The 17,201-nt window shown below is 32.7% G+C and overlaps 3 protein-coding genes across 4 annotated transcripts; all 3 read left to right on the top strand.

The window, feature by feature from the left end:
• Positions 1 to 209: 209 nt before the first annotated feature.
• LOC112716203 (uncharacterized) lies at positions 210 to 4,896 on the top strand. Its single transcript, XM_025768063.3, has 10 exons — positions 210 to 917; positions 1,709 to 1,768; positions 1,983 to 2,084; positions 2,349 to 2,425; positions 2,638 to 2,761; positions 3,129 to 3,193; positions 3,540 to 3,609; positions 4,256 to 4,331; positions 4,413 to 4,494; positions 4,613 to 4,896. Exons 1-10 carry the CDS (start codon positions 869 to 871, stop codon positions 4,745 to 4,747), a joined length of 840 nt encoding a protein of 279 aa, XP_025623848.1. The 5' UTR covers positions 210 to 868; the 3' UTR covers positions 4,748 to 4,896.
• Positions 4,897 to 8,033: 3,137 nt separating this feature from the next.
• On the top strand, positions 8,034 to 10,921 carry LOC112716204 (probable nucleoredoxin 3). Of its 2 annotated transcripts, none has more exons than XM_025768064.3 (4): positions 8,034 to 8,371; positions 9,017 to 9,137; positions 9,239 to 9,718; positions 9,949 to 10,921. In XM_025768064.3, the coding sequence occupies exons 2-4, from the start codon at positions 9,042 to 9,044 to the stop codon at positions 10,534 to 10,536; spliced, it is 1,164 nt and encodes a 387-aa protein (XP_025623849.1). In that variant the 5' UTR covers positions 8,034 to 8,371; positions 9,017 to 9,041; the 3' UTR covers positions 10,537 to 10,921. The 2 variants fall into 2 exon arrangements, with proteins under 2 accessions (XP_025623849.1, XP_025623850.1); XM_025768065.3 differs by having other exon boundaries at positions 8,224 to 8,378.
• A 931-nt stretch (positions 10,922 to 11,852) lies between these two features.
• LOC112716205 (U-box domain-containing protein 35) lies at positions 11,853 to 16,348 on the top strand. Its single transcript, XM_025768066.3, has 10 exons — positions 11,853 to 13,052; positions 13,198 to 13,304; positions 13,426 to 13,547; positions 13,684 to 13,871; positions 13,962 to 14,025; positions 14,117 to 14,414; positions 14,542 to 14,643; positions 14,722 to 15,150; positions 15,238 to 15,993; positions 16,106 to 16,348. Exons 1-10 carry the CDS (start codon positions 12,866 to 12,868, stop codon positions 16,124 to 16,126), a joined length of 2,274 nt encoding a protein of 757 aa, XP_025623851.1. The 5' UTR covers positions 11,853 to 12,865; the 3' UTR covers positions 16,127 to 16,348.
• Positions 16,349 to 17,201: the final 853 nt, after the last annotated feature.

Raw genomic sequence — 17,201 nt, forward strand, 5'->3', positions numbered from 1 at the left:
CTAGTATCATGAAAATCCAATAAAAAAGGGGTTTGATCTCCCATAATTAATAAATGTGGTAAAAAAAAGTCTTAATTATATTGATTGGTATGAATTATTTGTAGATAAGTAAAAGCTTTATCTAAATTCAAACCTGACCCACCCTTTATAGGAATAGAAGAGTTTCAAGAAAAAAAGCATAACATGTAGCCATCCGTTGTATGCCAACTCACTTAATCACATGAAGAAAAAAAATAACATCATCACCGTAGCATTCACCTTTTTTTTTTCCGTAAAATTTGAACCCAAACGTAGTTGTTAAGAAGGATATCCCACTCAACCAAGCCTCCCACCACTAGTGTATGTTAATTAAAGTATTAAACTCATAATTTTGGCAATTTACTGAGGTTTTTCCAGTCGTTGTTATGGGCCGGGAAGAACCCAAGCCACACCAACCAACCCACACCAAAGACGAGCGGAATTGTTGACTTTCTTGTCCAAAAACAGAAAAAATGATGAATTCCGTTTTCTTAACACAAGGAAGGAACGCACAAGGGTTTGGTCCTCCTCCTTTTCAGAAAACCGACTGATGAAGCTTGCTCAGTCAGCTCAGAGATGGTTGTTTTCATTGGGCTTGGGACTAGTACTGGGCCTGACCCACCAAGAAATTCAGGGTCTCTGAAAGATGCGCGCGCGCGCGAGAAGTCGAACCCGCTCTCTGTGTGTTCATTGCAAAGCGCCAGTGTGTTCGGTTCGTTTCAGTTGCTTCAAACCCTAATGCAGATTGCTGTGTTTGTTGGTTCAGGATTCATTCGATATCTCACTTGGTGAGTGAAGAAAAAGGGAAAAGTGAGTGAAATTTCAATCCATTTCTTTTTTGGTTAAATCTATGAGTTGGTGCGAAGGCGTTAAGGAACCCCGCGTTCTCGTTGCACCCGGTAAGTTACTTATATTCATAGTTTTCATTTCAAGTTGTGAAATGTGGAGCTTGTGAATTTCAAATGCAGTGTATATGTTGGTTTTGTTTGAGTTGATTATTATGAAATTTTGTAATTTGTGAATCATGGAAGTTGATAACAAGAATTTCATTTACTTCCGAGAAAAAAAAAAAAGATTAATATTCCACATATACTACATTATTCTCAAGAGGAAACATATGAATGGAAGAAGAATGCAGCTAGCTACGCAGCTCATCCAATTGCCTGGCTATTATTTACTTTTCCATTTAATGTTAATATTTTTATTTTTGTGAAGGCCATGACCTCTCTTTATGTTTTTAGTGGAAAACAATTATTAATATTGCATATTTTGTGGAAGTCTTAACATTTTCTGATACTCTTGATTATTCACATTCTATAAATGTGTACCAATTATGAACTTTAGTGTTGTGGAACCATTGGTCTTTGAATTGAAGAAATTGTAAATGACAGGTGAACCTGAACAATAGTATGCATATAAATAAGCATGACCCCATTGTCAACTGAAATTGTATAATATATGGAGATCTATACAGAAGGGTTGGGATGTTAGGGTAGACAAGGGCAAAGCACAATGAAGAGAATGAGTCCCCAACAGTAATTGATGAATTAAGATTACTAGCCTTAACATAAGTCTTGTAGTCATGTATTTTTCAGTGGTTTATGTATTTTTCTCAACAGTGTAGGCAAGTTACAGTTTTGCAGAGCTGCTGTTGATTATTTAGTTATTTATATAAATGTTGGAAGTGCAGATCCTGGTAGCAGTGGAAATGGTTTGGCACGAACGATATTGCTTCGTCATCCCAAATCAGGTATGTCAAGAAATATCCTTTTTTTTGTCTTATGAATTTTGATGCTTGTGTTATCTATTTGCAAGTTGTTTGACACGTGATAGGATTTAATTCTCGTTTTTCTATCTCGATTTCATTAAATTTGATGGTCTTATGGTCTGACAAGAAGGTCATACTTATTTTTCATGTGATCTTTCTTGAGGATTTTGAATGTTTAGTTTCATTTGTTTGACAGGAAATGCAACACAGTATCTCTTTGTAAATGGGGTGCTTCAAGAACTTCAGTGGTTTAAGAACTTATATGGATCTTGGTTTCTGGGAGATTATATAACTGAAGGTATATGTTTGATTTTCTAAGATGCAAAGTGGGGCATTATTGTTGATATTACTTTAGATACATTGCTTTTTCTCAGTAATATCTTATCTGATTAAAGTAATAGTCCCATATAATTTCTTAGTCTGATTGAAACATCATTATTACTCCTTGTTTTAGTAGTCTCTATCTTTTGGTCTGTCACTCCTGAAGAAACTGTAATTAAATAATAGTTTCAGAGAAATTGTTTGCAAATTTTCTTATCTTTCTTATTTTTCACTCTGGTAGATGGTCGGTTGTATTTATCCACACCAATTGATCCTGTTTTCATCATGTTGCCTGTATTTGATGAAGCTAGAATGAAGGTAATTCTGTGCTTCTTTTTCTTCTTAATATGTTCTTGTTCATCTGAGTAAGATGAACTACAGTTGATGAACCAGATTGGACGTTAGTTGCCATCCTGGATCCACTAAACTTATACTTCTGAGGGTTGTGAAGGGATTAGTTAGTTCTGGGGTATTTCTTCCCTAAAAGTTATTTCTTTCTCAATAGCACCGATTCTTCAAAATGCATGCAGAGAGGGGATGAGCCTGGAAAGTTCAGACAGTTAGATGAGATCTTGTTTATTGATCGGTTCCCTGATTATCAACAACTATTTTCGACTGTGGAGAACTGCATGCAAGTAGTTTGTGATGTCAAAGGTAGTTCGTTGCTTATACACCTTCTGTTAATTTAAAATTCTGCTCATTTGTCTTGTCATCTCATGGAGAAGTTTATTGTGCAAAAAAATGATGAGTTTGTTGTTTATTTCTTTATACTGGTGATGACAATGTAGCATGGTGATCTCATTGTTAGTCATTCTCTTGTTTTTTAATTCTCAGAGTTAGTAGGATAAGTTTCTTTGTAATGTTGCAATAAAACTGTCAATAAAGGTGACTATTTAATGGAATGCAACGTAAGATAGATGCTGGACTTATTCTACTGAGATCATGCTGTTGTAATAGTTATCGAAGTTAATTGTTATTCTGTTCATTAAATTTGTCCCCTTCCTCCCATTTGCATATGCAGAAGTTGGATCCTCAAAATTCTTTAGGCTTGACGACTCAAAGGTTCTACGTTGGCTGTGCTACAAGGTATGTCTATATTTTCTTAATTATCAATTTAGTTCACATGACACTAAGAAATCTAGTTTACACAAATGTAGTTGAATATTGGATCCATCCTCTATATGATATGAAGGTGGTAGATTATTTAGCAAACGAGTGCCTAGCTACGTGAGGTTTATTATGTAAATATTACTCGTCTACAAGTATCCATCTAGAAAGGCGCCCAAAGTATACTTGGATGCCTTTATAGAGGATCTGCAATCTATCTATTACTTTTCTCTTTATCTTAAGGTGTTTGTTTGGCTATCTTTGATTTTGTTGCTACTTGCTATTATTTGGTTTTATTGAGGTTTTATAGTTCTTTTTATGTTAGGTTTATCAGCTGAAGGAGACACTACTGAAATTGGACAAAAACTATGCTGTTCAAGGAGAGAAAGAGACATGTAAAGTGCCCATGACCATTCTGTCATCTAACTTCTGTGGAATTTTTTTCTGTTGAGGTCAAATTAGGAGTTAAATAATAGTTTGCATATGGAGATAAAAAAGACTGATAGATGTTGCCCTTGAAATGTGTGTTTGTGCGGTAGTGAGAGCACAAGCACATTGTATGGTCTCAGATTTAGGATTTTTCTGTACTTTGGTATATATTGCACAAAAATGATGAGGGTATATATGCAAATGGAAGCTGCTACCAGACACTTGAGCTTCTGTGGTCCAGTCTCTCTTGTCTAACAATTTTTATGCTCTCAACATTAAAAAGTTATGCAAATGCTCCTTAACATGGGTCCCAACCAATCAAATGGGTCTTGTATAGAGACGTGTGAGCATTCTGTAGTGCCATCCTTTGCAAGTTGTAGAACTGATGTTTCTATTTAGTGAAAAGCTGGCTGAAACCTTTTCCGGAGATATGTACATCATAATGCGTTGAAACAAATGATGTGTGATGTACATTTTTAAATTTGGGAAATATAAATACTAGAGTATAGTAGAATTCTTGACTTTGCTCCTATGCAAAAATCATATTTTTGGTCACCGGTTCTTTTCTTGGTTGATGAATTATTATTAACATTCTGAATTTTACTGATGTAGTGATGGATGCAGTCTCTATATTAGGAGAGTACTTGAAGGATGAGCCTTGGTTGAAGCTTTTGTGTAACCACCTTAAGTATGCCCTTCCAAAATGTCCTATTTTGAAGATTTTAATTTTGAATTTTCATCCCTTTTAAGCATAATTTTGGGTTTGCAGGTTAAATATACTTGAGGTCAATGGTAAAGCACATACAAGTGTTGATGGAACTAATAGCTCACATTTATGCAATGATATACAGGTATTTATCATTTTTTTTCCTTTTTAAGACCTTTTTCCTTTGATGAGCCCTAGCATATTTGCCTTGTTGGATGTTGATTTGTTTAGTGTTTAATAATTTCTTTTTTTCCCCATTCAAGGAACGAAGTGATGAAAAGAAGGCTTCAAATGCGATTGCAAAGAAGGGGGGTAGACAAGCTAAGAAAATAAAAATGGAGACAGAATCACATAACATCAAAGACATGTTTACTAGGGCTACCAGAAAGAAAAGCTGAATTATTCCAATTCCAATTCCAAATGTGTCATTGTCATAATTTTCTATTGTATCGTATTCTATATCCCTCAATTACTGGATAAGCACTGAGTCAGATCCTAGTTTGTACCGTTAATGTCAGTATTTATTTCAAGATTTTACTATTTTTTATTTATTTGCATTCATTTTTTTTCTTTTTTTTATTTTGATACTACATTACTATTCTTTTTATAATCCTCACTCCTTTTGGGTTAAAATATCGGATTAGGATATAGGGAAAAATCATATAATACTATACTTTATATTTAATTAAATTATAATAAAAAATAATGAGTTAATTTCATGTCTGCTATGTAAATTTTTTGTCACGTTCTTATTAGTATCCACTTTATTTATTGTAGTAAACTTTTTGGGCCCTCGCCTAAGTAGAAATATATGTTTTTTAATTTATTTCAAACAAGAAATTTGATTTTAAAATTAAATTAATTTTAAGTTAATTGTATTACAATCGCACCTTTAGGGAAAGTTAAGAAAATAGTAATTTAAGCTTATTGATTAAAGTAAAGTGGATAACATAAACAAATACCAATAAAAAAAAATACATTGTATTTTTAAATTATTTACCTAAATTTTAATATTAAAATAATTATTTGTACATCTAATAAAATAAATATTTAATATATCTATTATTCACATTATTTAGTATTTTCATTGTCTACCTATATTTTTTTTTATAATATTGTTAAAAGGGACAGAAATTTGGACCTTGGATGGATAGCCTCTGCCTCCCATTCTAATAGGAATAGGCCAGCATATCCTTTCTCCATATTAAAGCATATGCCCCATCTAGTGAACGTCACCCTCAGAAATCAAAATAAGGAGAATTTAGTTCTCAAGGGAAGTCCATACTCCATACTGTTACTATCCGTATATTTTGGATTGTGTGCTGATGAATATTTTTGTCTAAAGAGAAAAATTACATTGACATGCTTCAAACAGGCCACAGGCGGACTGGTACGCACCGTCAAATAAAGTGCACTTCAAATGTTAGCACGTCCTCCTCTATAATGAATAAGTGGATTGACGAATTAGGGTAGTTTGGATAGATTGATAAGTTTTTTTTTTAACTTATAAAAAGGTATAATATTAATATTTGGTATAATTTTTAAAATTAAATTATAATTTTTAAAAAAATTATTTTAGTGTTTATGGAAAAGTTAAAAAAAATAACTTTTTTCAAATAAAAATTTTTTATCATTCTTTTCTTAAAATAAGTACTTTTGGAACTAAAAATTCAAATACAAAATAATTTATTTATAATATACTTTTAATATAAGTATTTATTGTTTAAGCTATTTTTTTAAAAGTAACTTAATTAAAGTGTTTATCCAAACTGGATCTTAGTCTGTTTAATTTTTTTTAAAGTTAACTTAAATTAATATAAAATAATAATTAAAAAATTAATACAAATAAAAAATAATTAAATTATAATATAATTTTTTTATTATTTTTAAATTTTTAATTCTAATAAAATTATTTAAAATAATATTCGTCAATAAAATTATTTTTATTTTAAAATATAAGTTAGATGATTTAAGTATATATATAAATATAAATATAAAATAAAATTAATAACTGAAAAGAAAAAAATAAAATAAAAAATATATTTAAAAATTATATAATTATTAATTTTTATAATACTAATTACTCTTTTATTTAATAAAAAATCCGCAAATTTGTTATATATATAAGTTTGCTTTGCCTACCAAAATCCGCAAATTTGTTTTTATTTAAGAGGTTTCAAATCCTACCACAACCCATCTTTTTTAATGAGTTTGGCAAGTTCGGCTCGTTTTGCCATTCTTACTTCTTGTAAAATACGACATAATGAACTCATTTGGTTGAGTGGCTATATGCGTTGCCTTGTAATATGTTACATTGTGGTTTGAATTTTGGCGATAGCCAAGTAGTTAATAGAATCCTTATGTGTGTGGGTGTGGTGTTGTGAGTAAAACCTAGAATTAGAAATTGTCCGATCCATCCAAAAAAAACTTTATTTGTTTATCTTTTTCAAATAAACTAGAGTAAATTTACATGAGAGGTAAATTATTTATACTATGTATTATATTTTAATAAGTATTATATTATTTAGAGATTGATTAGATAATATATAAATTAATATTAAATTTAGTGTATTTTATATTAAAAATATTTTTTAAAAATATTTATTTAATAATTTGTATATAATTTCATATAATTATTCAACTAAAATATAATATAAATTAAAATTTAGTTTATTATTTAAATCTATTTATTTTTAAAAAAAAGACATAATTGTTTTATATTAAAATTATACAAAGTTATCTCTTTATTTTTTTTATTTTTACATTTACTTTAATTACTATACTTTATCTTCTCATGCAGTATTTTTTAGTTTGTAAATAATTAAAAATAAATAAATAAATGAGAATGAAAAACACAAAAATATAATATAAAATTATAAAATAATTTTATAATTATAATATATTTAAATATATCTAACAAAAAGACGTGCCAAAGTTAAACTTATTTAAAAGAATTTTTCACAATTGGTATGTGAGATTAAAAAATAAATAGTAGTAAGAATCTTATACAATATGTATATAAATAGACCAAATAGTATAATAATAAGAGTTTCAACATATGTAAGTTGTAAAATTTGAATTTTGTGATTGAATTTTTTATAATAATTATTATGATATTTTTAATGTATGTTTATTACACCTAATTACTATTTTATGTTTTAATTAAATAATAATTGATAAGAATATTGCTTTTAATTTTTAAAAAAATTTACTAAAAGATGATTAATTGATTTTTATTTTTTGTGAAATTATTAAAATTTGTCACGTGACATCATTAATAAAAAAAATAGCTTAAATTTATTGTAAAAAAAAATTGATATCAACTTTATATGCTATAAATAGGAGAGTATTTTCTTTTACAAAAAAGGATAAATATTTGTTTTATTTTTGAGTATTTTGAATTAACAAAAAAATATTCTATTAATATTAATATTCTTTATACAAAAAAAAATGTAATCACAAAATTAAAAGTAAATATAAATTTAATTGAAAATATTTAAAATATAAAAATTAATAAAATAATTAAACCTTAAAAATTTAATGGGCTTTATACTAGATAAGTGTTATGTATAGTAGTAAATGTATATTAATTTATATCTTTTATAGTATATTAAAAATAGAATAAATTGGCAGTTATCCTATTTTAGTTCCTTTATTAGCAGTAGAGAAGTAAAGTAGTTAACTAGTTAAACAATTAATGAAAGAACACGAGATGATAAAAAAAAAAAAAACACAACTAAATGCATTTATTCTATTAATCTATTCTAATTTCCAGTTATTCTATTTTAGGTTTAGCTCCTATGTATGTAGTGCTAGTATTCCCCAAGTCATAATCAAAGTGTTATTTAATTATAATTAAAATTAATTGTTAATTAACGTTAATTTAATGTGTCTGATTTTCCCACCGCTCTCCACCAATATCAATAAAATCTCTGCTTTTGTGAAGAAAACTCACACCTTTATCCACTAACAAAATCTTTGGTGCTGTGCTCTTCTTCTTCAGCTTCAGCTTCTGCTGCAAGGTAACAAGTAATAACACTTCGATTAATCTTCAAAAACATGCATGTATTTGATTCGGGGTTTATGCTCTTCATGAAGCTCTATGCATGTCTCTCAAGTTATAAAAAATGGTCCTTTTGATCAAATTAGTATGAAATGTTTATGAGATATTTCTTGAATGCAATGATTTTACTAACTTTCATATTCAGAATTTAGTTATTGATATTATAATATAAAAAATTAGCTAAGTCATTCGTTGATCATAAAAATCACTGTATGATGTGATGGAAGAAGAATACGTGGTTCTTCAATTAGGAAAACCTATACGCAACCCTTTGTTATTAGTTTCAAAGACTGAAGCATCATCCTTCAGGGGAATATCCTGCATATTTGTTCTCAAATATTCTTGGAGTTTAATTGCTATGCATTTACTTGGTGTAGAAGAGTTTTACATTGTTATCTAATTTGACTTTTGAATTTGTCTGATTTTTGCTGATGCGGCAATATACGATTGGATATCCTATGTGAAAAATATTTTTAATTCTATATATATATAGCTGATCTACTCATTCTGAATACCCCCAAATCTTAATTGAAGGAGTGAAGTGCTTCAGACAAGTTTTGTGAAAATTTTTGAAGTGTCTGAACTGTTTGTATTCTATCTTCAGGTCTGTTTGCCCTTGCAGTGTATCTATGGCAGGGTTTCAAGCTGAATATATTGATGACTATGATATTTTGAAGATATTTGCTGCTGAAGGTGTTGAGTTCCTTGTATCAAGTGAAGGGAAGGTATATTAGTTTCTGCAGAGCCCTCTCTCTAACCAAGATTTGCATTGCTATGATCTTAGTCACTATAGCTAATACTTGCCATCTTTGAACAATGAGAGTAGGTACCCTTGTCGGAATGCGATGGGAAAATCATTTGCCTATTTTTCTCTGCAAATTGGTGCAGACCTTGCAGAGCATTCATTCCCCATCTGATTGAACTCTATGGTACACTGAGAAAGAGAGGCCTAAATTTGGAGATTATCTTCATCTCTTTAGATCATGATGAGGATGGTTTTAAGGAACACTTGAAGAGTATGCCATGGCTAGCTGTCCCTTTTGATGCAAAGTTGCATAGAAGATTCATCAACAAATACCAAGTTGATCGAATCCCATCATTCCGTCCATTATATCCTGATGGAACGATAGTTGAAGACGATTTAATTGTGACCATTGAGGATTATGGTGCTGATTCTTTTCCCTTCACAAGGAAGAGATATGAGGAATTGAAAGCCAAGGATAGAAAGAAACGCGAAGAAGCAAATTTGGAGGAATTATTGGCAGACGAGGGACGCGACTTTCTTATCACTGGAGATGATAGAAAGGTAGCCTAGTGACCTTGCCTGGAGTTTTTATTATGCATTATGTTATTCACATATGGCATAAGTACATTTATTGTGTTTACAATAAATTATATTAATCTTTAGATTAGTATTTTCTCTTTTAGATAAAAATTCTGTTATATGTCCATTATTATTACAATGTTTCTGAAATTTTGTTTAGTATTGTCTCCTTATTTGTGTTTCATAGCATAAGACTTGTCTTATGATTGCAGGTACCAATATCTCAACTTGTTGGTAAAACTATAGGCCTCTACTTTTGTGCCTATTGGTCTCCTCCATGTCGCGCATTCACCATCCAACTCATGGATTTATACAACAATCTCAAGGCTGCAAAAGGTGACTGCTGCGAGGTTGTTTTAATCTCGACGGATAGAGACCTGAAGGAGTTCAATGTCAACAGAAGTAATATGCCATGGCTCGCCATCCCATACGAGGACAAAACTAGGCATGACCTTTGTAGGATCTTTGACATAAAAGGAATTCCGGCTTTGGTCTTCGTCGGACCAGATGGCAAAGTGACTAGTACCAATGGGAAGTTTATTGTCTCCTCATATGGTGCAGAAGCGTTCCCCTTCACCGAATCACGGATAAGGGATCTAGAAGCAGCTCTTAGAAAGGAAGGAGAGGCTTTGCCGCAACAGTTCGAGGATGTCAAGCATGAACATGTGCTGAAGTTGGATATGGCCAAAGCATATGTATGTGATTCCTGTAAAGAGAAAGGGAAATTCTGGGCATTCTCTTGTGATGTTTGTGACTATGATCTACACCCAAGTTGTGTAGAAAAGGTCAACAAAGACTAAAATTGGTGGAGAATGCAATCGAAGTAAGTTTGCAAACACATATATAGATTGGTTACTTTTGTAGTGAAGGAGTTTCAGAAGTTGTTAAAACCTGTCATCAAAATTAAGGTAAATGAGGTGAATTCTCTTGTAAGGGGAAAATTAATAGAATTATTCTCTTTTAGAAAGTTTAAGTGCACAGTGTTTGTTATAAGAAATGTGTGGTTTAATTTAAAACCATTATCTTGAATGTGGGTGCCTCTGAATAGTAGTAATTTGATAAAAACCTTAACCTTATACTGTTATACATATGAAGAAGAAAATTTTGGATATTTTGAAGGGAACATACATTTGTGTGGGTAAATAATTATTGTTCACATATATATTTATTTTTCTTTATGCTCAAGTTATCAGTTTATTTACTTTTCATTGCAAAGAGCTTATAATCTATGTACATTTGATGTAGAATTTTGTACTCTATTTTCCATCTTAACATGTGGCCTCACCTCTGTTGATATCAACATATAAGGTAAAAGAGGAGTAAATGCTCCCTCAAATTTCATGGCAAGTTAAATTGATCTCTAACCCATGCTGGTGTAGCGTATTACATTCCATGTAGGATGGAACAAAATGATGCGTTTGTGATGGAACTTAACAATCCACATTTACAGGGATCACATGGTGTGAAGACAAAAAATGGTTTAAGTACTATACTACTAAGTGATGTATGTTAGATAATTTGGGTGACCAATTTAATTTGATGAAAATTTGAGGAAGTAATTTAACTTATAAAAATTTAGAGAGTTTAATTTTGATGCACTGATAGTGTAAATTATTTTATACTATTGTTCAATCATGTCTGTTCTATAGATGATTATACAGGTTGATCGTTAAAAGTAGTTATTTTTGTTGATATGATAATAAGTAATTGAATGCATGTATAAAATTTTTTAACCGAATAAATTCATATTTATTATTTAAAATCACTTTCGATAATTATTTGTCACATGTCATGTGCTTTCGCCACATGGCATGTCATTTGTGCTGATGATGTCAAATGGTACGGCACAGGTTTATCGGTAATGGATCTTATCAATTTCTTTATATATTCTTAACGTCTTTTGGTAGTCAACATGCCCCTAAGAAGGGCGTTTTTGGGCCGGCCACAGCTTTAGGCCCAACCTGAGAGCTGGACCATAATGTCCTTTGTGGGTCGGTATGTCCTTAGAAAGGGCGTTCTTGAGCAGGCCACAACTTTAAGCTCAGTATTGGAGCTAAACTGGAACTGTGTGTACTCAAGGAATCTTATAAACCACCCAAATGCTTTGATTAGGGATATCAGCAAGTGGAAAAAGAGGAATTGGCAAATTAGTTTTGTGAATATTTATAGAGAAGGCAATAGATGTGCAGATTGTCTGGCGCGCAAAAGTTTGAATCTAGACCCAGAATTTCACTTTTGGGATACTCCTCCTTGAGAGGTGCTTAGATTATTAATAGATGATGAACAAGGGGCATCTCTGCCTCATTTAATCTCAGTGTAATTTTTTTTTTTTGGACTCTGACCCCGTCTTAATACCAAAAAAAAACAGTGAATTCAGTCCAAAATTATATATATAAAATAAAATTCTGACTTTGTAGCATTTTAACTGTATGGTTTTTCCTTTTCTTTCTTCCTTTTTTCCCCTATATTGTTGGAAAGAAGATAGCTGTGATAAATTTTGTATATAAGAAGTTACATTATACACGTCACAATTTATAATGATTATTCTAATAAATACCTTTGATATCATTGAGCAATAGATTTTGATTGCCACAGAAGAAGTCAAAGACATGCCCGCAAAATCTGGTGAATATAAAATAGAACAATCTGTTGTGGCTGTTAACATTGATTCATGTTAAAAGCTCAAAAATAGTCAGAAGAAACAAACGCCAAAAATGGCCTATCTGCTGTTGTTTCAGGTTTGAACAGAAGAAACCAGAGACAAAGATTCAAACAAACAAACACATAGACAACGTCCTTTTGCACCTCATAGCGGTTGAAAAGATGAGTCAGAATTGAGAGAAATAACAACAGCCTCTGAGAAATACACTCACACACTGTTTTATCCATTAAAGTGTGTACAACAAAGCAAAAACCACCCCAGAAAAAAGGGAAGATGAAATGGCATAAAAAGGATTAAACTTTGATAACACCTTTACAAGGGAAGAGGAATAAAGGATTCTTGCCTTCTGGGGTTGGTTGGTTGGTTGCTGTAGTTTGATTCTTTGTTGTTATCATATTGAATATCATCACAGAAGCTTTGAAGGATTTCAAAGAGAGAGTTGTTGGAACAAAGAGGAAGAGGGAGGAATGTGGTTGCCAAGGAGTCAACAAGAGAAGGATGGTGTAAATGGATTAGTAGCGGTTGCAATAGACAAAGAAAAAGGAAGCAGGAATGCACTCCAATGGGCCATTGATCATCTCCTCAACAAAGGTTCTACTGTGATTCTCATCCATGTCAAGATTAACTCTAATTCCGCGCCTTCTTTCACCCCAAGTGAGTACATCTTCTTTTTTAGTTGATGCATATGGAACATTGCTTTGATGATATGATATCACCAGTGTATCCTCACAGCATTTTTGTATTGATTTTTTTTTCTTTCTGATCTTCGTTTTCACCTAGGCCTTGTTCATTATTGCAGGATCACTCACCGGATTCATCACCGGTAAAGAATCTATTGGCAGAGAACCTGATGCCCAAAACAAAAGCATTTTCCTCCCATATCGCGTCTTCTGTACCCGGAAAGATGTAAGTGTATTTCTTTAAAGGAGGGGGAAAAAGCTGAAAGGAACAGAGATTCTAGCAATGGTTTTAGTTTAAAAATTCTAGACACAGTTTCAGAATCTCATGATTGTTGGATGAACCACAGATACAATGCAAGGACGTCCTAATAGAAGATGTAGACGTTGCCAAAGCGATAGTTGAATATGCTACTCAAGCAGGAATTGAGCATTTGGTTCTTGGATCTTCATCCAAAACCGGTTTGCTCAAGTATGTGTCTCCCTTTCTAAGTCACATAATGATTTTGCAAATTGATAGTCTCATAATAGTTATGTATGAATATGCATTACTAAGAATATAGGCATAAGTATTTCACTTCCTAACAAATCTTTTTCACCCTCATCAGAAGATTCAAGGTATCCGATATCCCAGGATCAGTAACGAAAGGTGCACCAGATTTCTGTACAGTCTATGTTGTTTCCAAAGGGAAGATTCAATCGATGCGATCTGCTTCCCGTCCTGCTCCACCATCTGTTGTTCAGCTTAGTTCAGAACAAACAAACTCACAAGTGCAGATGCCTCCAGGTTGGAGAGGTATATTGATCCTTTCAAGAACCATTGATTTTGCATCTCTTTAAGTATTATAATGCACTTCTTTCTAAGAAATGTACTTTTTTCTTTCAGAGCATGAAAGGTTCTCTTATGAGGGAACGCCACATAGATCGCAGGAGGGAACAACAGAATTCCGGTTAATGACATTATGCACTACTTAGCAACTGTCTTTGTTGTGCTATAACTAGTTCTTCACATACTTAACATACATGCTCTCTTGAATGCAGGTCTCCATTCACTAGGAAAGGATATCATGATAGGTACACGGAACATTCTGCGCCGGATCTTGACATATCCTTTGTAAGTAATGGTAGGCCAAGCTCAGAACGGATGGTCCCCTCGTTTTATACTGCAGAAACAACAACGTCCTACTCCAACCCTCGGTTTTCATATTCCTCAGAACCAGATACAAACTATAGTTTTGAGTCAGTGCCTCAAAGGAGGTCTTTGGATGCTAGCCTTCCTGCTGAATTCCCATCTATCGTCTCGTTCGAGAATGTTTCCCCTTCTACATCTGCAGCTGTGGTAAGGAAAAGATGACAATGTACATTAGTATCTTATAGTTACTTGTTTTATAAGGCAAAGTGATCAATGGTGGGAATAGTAGTTCTAAATATAACGTGACGTGGTTAATTGTTTGCTGCAATTATAGGATGATATAGAGGCTGAAATGAGAAGATTGAGGTTGGAGCTCAAGCAAACAATGGAAATGTACAACACAGCGTGTAAAGAAGCACTAACAGCACAACAGAAGGTATGAATCATTCATTATCTTGTTTATCTCTAGAAAGCTTGCAACACGAGTATCTGATGCACGTCTTGCTCATGACAGGCGGTAGAACTTCAGCGTTGGAAACTGGAGGAAGAGAAGAAATTGGAAGAGGCAAGGCTTGCGGAGGAAGCCGCGTTGGCAATAGCAGAAAACGAGAAGGCAAGATCTAGAGCAGCCCTTGAGGCTGCTGAAGCACAAAAGAGGATAGCAGAGTTGGAAGCACAGAAGAGACTAAATGCAGAAATGAAAGCAATTAAAGAAGCAGAAGAGAAGAAAAAAGCAATTGATGCTTTATCACACTTAGATATTAGGTATAGGAAGTATTCGATTGAGGAGATCGAAGCTGCGACAGAGTTTTTCAAGGAGTCACTCAAGATTGGAGAAGGTGGTTATGGTCCAGTTTATAAGTGCTGCTTGGATCACACGCCCGTAGCAGTGAAGGTTCTACGTCCTGATGCTGCGCAAGGAAGAGCACAATTTCAAAGAGAGGTAAGCATAAAAGTTAAATAACTGCATTCATGAAACACTTCAAATACAAATCAAAATAAAGGGATACGATGTTTGTTATTTATATAGGTTGAGATACTAAGCTGCATACGGCATCCAAACATGGTTCTTCTCTTAGGGGCCTGTCCGGAATATGGTTGCCTTGTGTACGAGTACTTGTCTCAGGGAAGCTTGGAAGATCGCCTCTTTCGTCGTGGCAACACTCCATCACTTTCTTGGCAGATCAGGTTCAAAATTGCTGCTGAGATTGGCACTGGCTTGTTATTTCTTCACCAGACAAAGCCGGAGCCTTTAGTCCACAGGGACTTGAAACCGGCGAACATCTTACTCAACAGCAACTTTGGGGCCAAGATCAGTGATGTTGGTTTGGCTAGGCTAGTCCCTCCATCTGTGGCCGACAGCGTGACACAATATCACATGACATCTGCGGCCGGAACCTTCTGCTACATCGACCCTGAGTACCAGCAGACAGGAATGCTTGGGGTGAAATCAGACATATACTCCCTTGGAGTCATATTTTTGCAGATTTTGACAGCAAGACCACCAATGGGTTTGGCGCATAGCGTCGAAAGATCCATTGAGAAGGGGACTTTTGCACAGATGCTTGATCCAACGGTGCCTGACTGGCCAATAGAGGAGGCCATGAGCTTTGCAAAGTTGGCAATCCGGTGCGCCGAGCTACGAAGGAAAGACAGGCCTGACCTGGCCAAGGAAATCTTGCCAGAATTGAACAGGCTAAGAGACTTAGCTTATAAAGACAATCCATTTTTCGCAGTTGGAAACTCTCTCGATGCACCGTCAGAGGGCCAAGTTTCGCTGAATATGGTAGGTTTCTTCTTTCCTTCCATGTTTTTTTCTGTTTATGTTGGAAACTTGCTTCCCAAGGTATCAGATTATACCATGTTACTAACATTAAAATTGACTCACCTTTTTGCAGGATTCAGGTCCCTCTAGTTAACACATTAACTGGTGTTTGAACAAGAAAATTGAAAATTCCTTCGTTGATTTGTACATTATTTAGGTGAATGTATGTAATAGCATTGCTTGATTCTTCATTTTTAAAATATGCATCAAAATGATTGGTGAAATGAGCAAACGTAAGATTTGATTTATATATTAAATCATATGATTCATGTATTAAAATATTTAGCTAAATTTTATTAAAAGATATTTAATTAAATTTTTGTAGTAAGTTATCTGTACAAAAATCAATAATACTCACAACTAAAAAAAAAAGCAACAGGTCGATCTCTAATATATTATCAAATGATTTATTAAATCTTTTTAACGATTTAATGTCTATGGAAAATATAATCAATAAGCACATTGCCTACTAATTCACTAGTATTATTAATGCAAATTTTCTTACACATCCAATCAAATATTACAGTGTAATTAAAAAATGCTAACTCTTACAATAAGTCAATGACTACTATAGTTATGGAAAAAATCACTTATACTCTGTCTATTTCAATACGTTTGTAGATTTTAAAATATTTTTATGCATTTCTGATATAGAAGCAATATTAATTATTTTCCAACAATGTATTGATTGATGTATTTGTTTATTTAGTGTAATTGTAATTGTATTTATTTATACAATTTTATGTCCCCAAAATTAATCTATTATCGCAATCTATGTTTCTCTTTATTTGATTATTTTGAAACGAAAGAAAAACTTAACTGGTTATCAAGATCAGACCCAATCAAACTCGGAAAATATATTTGAATTTTTGTTCTTGCCAATATACATCAAATACTATCAAATCCAATATACATTTCTAAGATTACATTCTCATATTACATGCCAACTATCTACTCTCCTCTTATGTTACTGAACTGTACAACATAGAAATTAACAAAATATAGAATACATTAGCACTAAGGCAAATATACTTTTACGGTTTTACCCCATCACATGCTTCCTATATAGGGTCCAGGACATGAATGTGGTATGACTATACATTCATAGTTTGGTCACTTTAATTTATTCATTCTTTAGTGAATAAATTAAATTCAGTCGACCTTAGACT

Source organism: Arachis hypogaea, chromosome 10, assembly GCF_003086295.3.
Source record: "Arachis hypogaea cultivar Tifrunner chromosome 10, arahy.Tifrunner.gnm2.J5K5, whole genome shotgun sequence".
Lineage (NCBI taxonomy): Eukaryota > Viridiplantae > Streptophyta > Magnoliopsida > Fabales > Fabaceae > Arachis > Arachis hypogaea.

What these genes read in the sequence shown, in the direction of transcription:
- LOC112716204 (XM_025768064.3), top strand. Translation starts at nt 9,042, where the DNA reads ATGGCAGGGTTTCAAGCTGAATATATTGATGACTATGATATTTTGAAG. An exon ending in TTGTATCAAGTGAAGGGAAG is followed by an intron (nt 9,138 to 9,238) that starts GTATATTAGTTT and finishes CAATGAGAGTAG; the next exon opens with GTACCCTTGTCGGAATGCGA. An exon ending in TCACTGGAGATGATAGAAAG is followed by an intron (nt 9,719 to 9,948) that starts GTAGCCTAGTGA and finishes TTATGATTGCAG; the next exon opens with GTACCAATATCTCAACTTGT.
- LOC112716205 (XM_025768066.3), top strand. Translation starts at nt 12,866, where the DNA reads ATGTGGTTGCCAAGGAGTCAACAAGAGAAGGATGGTGTAAATGGATTA. An exon ending in CGCGCCTTCTTTCACCCCAA is followed by an intron (nt 13,053 to 13,197) that starts GTGAGTACATCT and finishes TCATTATTGCAG; the next exon opens with GATCACTCACCGGATTCATC. An exon ending in TCTTCTGTACCCGGAAAGAT is followed by an intron (nt 13,305 to 13,425) that starts GTAAGTGTATTT and finishes GATGAACCACAG; the next exon opens with ATACAATGCAAGGACGTCCT.
- LOC112716203 (XM_025768063.3), top strand. Translation starts at nt 869, where the DNA reads ATGAGTTGGTGCGAAGGCGTTAAGGAACCCCGCGTTCTCGTTGCACCC. An exon ending in CCGCGTTCTCGTTGCACCCG is followed by an intron (nt 918 to 1,708) that starts GTAAGTTACTTA and finishes TTGGAAGTGCAG; the next exon opens with ATCCTGGTAGCAGTGGAAAT. An exon ending in GCTTCGTCATCCCAAATCAG is followed by an intron (nt 1,769 to 1,982) that starts GTATGTCAAGAA and finishes TTTGTTTGACAG; the next exon opens with GAAATGCAACACAGTATCTC.